The 4058-nt window shown below is 32.9% G+C and overlaps 1 protein-coding gene across 8 annotated transcripts in view; it reads left to right on the forward strand.

Annotated features, from left to right (window-relative positions):
* Window positions 1-4058, forward strand: part of CTNNA2 (catenin alpha 2) — a 1139443-nt gene that overhangs the window by 1093679 nt on the left and 41706 nt on the right. For all 8 annotated transcript variants that reach the window (XM_037741389.1, XM_017536690.1, XM_017536691.1 and 5 more), the window contains one exon: window positions 2632-2737. In XM_037741389.1, coding sequence (XP_037597317.1) covers window positions 2632-2737 — 106 coding nt within the window. The remainder of the gene's footprint in view (window positions 1-2631; window positions 2738-4058) is intronic.

The following is a 4058-nucleotide window of genomic DNA, read 5'->3' on the forward strand; positions in this document are numbered from 1 at the left end:
TGAGCTCTATCTGACAGCTTTCTTTCTTCCATGGAAATCAGATTGTTTCAATTTTTCAAAATCTCCTTTCTGGCCATTTTTGATAAATTGTATTTTCCTAGAAACTTATTTTGTCTGCTTTTACGTTTATTTACATATATTTGAGGAAAGCAGCTTTACGATACATTTTTTTGTTTTGTTTTATTTTCTAAGGTTATTGCTCTACCTTTTTTACTGTAGGATATTTTTCTCCATTTTTTTTTGATAGCATTCTAAATATATTTTCTATATCCTTTTGGTTTAGAGCCAGCTTTAGGATTTATTCACAATTTCTAGTGTTTTCTGACTCATTAATCTCTGTTTGCAACTTATTTTTTTCCCAACCTCTTTCTGAATTCTTGAGCCATCTATTTAATTCGTATTTTTTGTAACTTCTTCTGTATTAATGTATGTAGTAAAGGCTACTTGTATTTCTCTGAGCATGTTACTTTAGCTGTTCTCTTAAGAATGAAGCATATTCAGTCAAAAGTGTACTAAATTGTGATTCAGGAAACAGATTTCCATCCTGTTTCTCTCTGTGCATAGCAGTGTCATTTTGGCACGTTACTTTGTCCTCCTTCTTAGGTTTCAGCTTCCCCAACTAGAAAATGGGAAAATATTTGATCTCAGAACTTCTATTTTACTCTCTATTTATGAAATATACTCTCATACCCAGGTTGTGAGTCCAAGAATTTGAATTGAGTCTACAACGTGAATTCTGAAGTCTCAAAGTGCTTTTTTGTTTGTTTGTTTTTTTCCTAATATGCTAGTAAGTCTATGAATTGTAGTCTCTGCTATAATAAAAAAGACATGCTTCTTTTCATTCTTTGTCTACAATATGGGGGCCTGAGCCTCAAGCAAATTCAGGGTATATATAGACATTCTTTATTAACCTGGCACATTTTGTCAGAATTAATCAGCTGTTGGAAGTTATTAAGGAAGGTTCATGAGGAAGCATTTTCCAAGATCCTTTGAAAGTCTTGAAATAAACACACCATCATTAGCAATGCAAAATCAAACAGAATGGTGTATTATTGAATGGGTTAAGATGAAGTTACAACAAATATTGTGTCAGAGTAAACATCAGAAAATAGATTTTCTAAGGTCTAGAAGTTAGAGAAATATGCAATAATGAGCATACTATTAAATGTTGACAGATTCTGTATCCAAGATGCCCTTTAAAAATCAAAGAAAATTTATTTTGCACTAATAAAAATGCGTTAGGGAAGAGCAAACAGATTGTCACAGAATCTTTAACTCATCCATATTATATAAAATTCACATGTGAAATTACTGTCTATATTTTAAAATCTATATAGCAACTGTGAACTCAATGTACTTTGTGGAAGAGTTAATCACTACAACAAAATGAAATACCTTAAGCTGTGTGTCTGTCTCTGTACTTAAACATTAATACAAACCCAGTATATTTTACTTACTAATGTCGAAAAATCCATGAAGGGGAATTAGCAGAGAAATGGAACAAAATATCCTTCATTTACATTAGTTTACTGAAAGACATTTTAAGTCGTCTATTTTGTAAAATATTATGTAACAATAGCAATCATTGCCCGCTCTGTATAACCCTACACAGTCTAAATAAATCGCTTCTGAATAGTTTTTCTGTACAGCTCACTACATTTCTAACTATAGGATTGTAATCTTGCAACCTTAAAAAATACATTGATTTGTATGCACATAAAGAGACCAGGGTAATTAACAATGCTAAAAACTGGTAAACATAATTTATTCTTGACCTCTCACAAAAAGGGAAAGAAAAGTTGTATTACATGCTACATTTTGTTTAGAGATTTATGATGCAGCATAATTTCCATTTCCTTTACAATAAATATTTAAAAGACATATAATATTAAACACGTTACCTAATTACAAGCCTTATAGTAAAATATTAGGGTGATGGTTTGAAAGCCCAAAACATTTACTGTCACTCAGCATTTTGTATGTTCTTTCATAAATCAGTACTGAAGCATACAAGCCAACAAAACTCTGAAATTCTGGCCAAACAGTTCCCAGTTATGTGCAAGAGATAACTGCTTCTCAAAGAGCCAAGCTGGACTTAAACTTTAAATAATAAAATATAAATATTCTAGACATGATGGGAAGATAATGCATGTGCATTTATTTTGGCTAGACTCTGCTTAAAGTTTCGAACTTTTTATGACCGTATAAGCTTGGATATGTTAATAGATCATTTTGGGCCCATTTTCTAAATGGGAGTGATGATACCTACTTTGTAGAGTTGTTATAAAGTCAAAATGAGGTAGTCTGTACAGCAGCTTTTGATACACGGTAAGCAACTCTAAAATTTTCATTTCCCTTGTGATCATCTTTTATCATCAGCCGTTGTTTAAAAATATAGAACTTAATGTAAAAGGTAAAATGTGAACATGAATGTAAAAATATGGAAAAATATTTCCCAAAATGACTATTAACATAGAAACTGGAGTTAAACAAGAAAACATTCAAAATTCTACTAAATGTAGCCAGTGCCAAATAAAATACAACACTAGACTCCTTGACAAAGGATATGGAAGGTTGGTCTCTTTCCTGTCATTAAGTGGATTTCTAATTATGTTGTATATGTTGTTTCAGAGGCAAAGGCCCATTGAAAAATACATCTGATGTCATTAATGCTGCCAAGAAAATTGCTGAAGCAGGTTCTCGAATGGACAAATTAGCCCGCGCTGTGGCTGATCAGGTAATAGAAGAGGGAAGAGTGGGTGCATGCTGAGTGGAATCATTAATTAGCACCTGGGTTTTGTAATTAGTTGTGTGCATCCTATAAAATGCTTCTGAAGAATGAATCAGAGGGGAGAATCACTGATATTTTACGCACTGGCCTTTGAGTCTCCTGACAGTGTGCTGGTGGCAAAGGCAGGTTTAGCTCGGGAGAGAATGCTAAGGCTTCTGACTGAAATTCCTTGAGAAAGAAGAGCACTTATTACTTAGGAGACATCAGCCCCTGAAGAGTAACAAATTGTCCCAGCCTTCCTCATACAAAATAAAGGAAGGGATAAGAGCAGATTTTTAAATGTTCATTCTTGGGCTCTTGGTTTAAATATATTTTCAGAGATTCCTACATAATGCCCTCTTTTGTTTACTTCATGGTGCTGATCACATTTGAAAAAGATACATTTATTGCTTTACCTTTTTTTTTCTGTTGCCCCCAGGAAATTTAGGTTGCACATTTTAACTGACTGACAGAATGAATAAAGGAGAGAAAAGAGGAAACTGCCTTGTGGTCAAGGAGCTCAACTGACAGTTTTAGGGATGTGATGGGTCATGATTTGATGGTTTAAGAAGTTGTCAGGGACTCAAGGACTCGACCAGGACTAGAATGTAAACTGGGGGTAGGACAGTCAAGGGAATTTGAAGATCAAAGGGCAGAAATAGGTAGAAGAATCTAGAAGAACATGATGTTTTTAAATGTAGAAATAAGAAAGTAAGCCTTCACTTCTTGTTATTTAATATGGATCTCACTCTAATGATATTCTTTATAATTCATAATAACTTATGCTCTACCATAAATGGGATTATGCCACATGATCAAGAACCTTCAGATTTCAGCTTTTTTTCTAACCCAGACTCAGAGGCATCCGAGATAAATGAAATTCTCAGAGTATCTCTTATGCTTTGAAACCAAACTAGGATATACATTAAAAGAGTCCTCACCTTGAACGTGTATTTCCATACTTTTCTTTTTAGTCTTGAAATTGAAATTTTAAAATTGTGTTCTAAATGCCTTGTTGCAATTATGGTTCATTCCTTATAAGAGTTCTTTAGGTAGTAGACTTTTTCAGGTAACTAATAATTATTCCCATAAGCAACAGTGGTTTACAGTTTAAACCACTTCAGATGGATTATATCATAAAATATGTTTTTATAATAAAATATATATGCTATTTTCTACATGGAAATATTAACACAGATTTGCTTAGTATGCTGGAGTACATTGATGCAAGCTGGAGATACTGAAAAGTGTAGAATTGCATTCTTCTTTTTTTTTTTTTTTTTTTTTT

Source organism: Cebus imitator, unplaced genomic scaffold (assembly GCF_001604975.1).
Source record: "Cebus imitator isolate Cc_AM_T3 unplaced genomic scaffold, Cebus_imitator-1.0 Scaffold100, whole genome shotgun sequence".
Taxonomy (NCBI): domain Eukaryota; kingdom Metazoa; phylum Chordata; class Mammalia; order Primates; family Cebidae; genus Cebus; species Cebus imitator.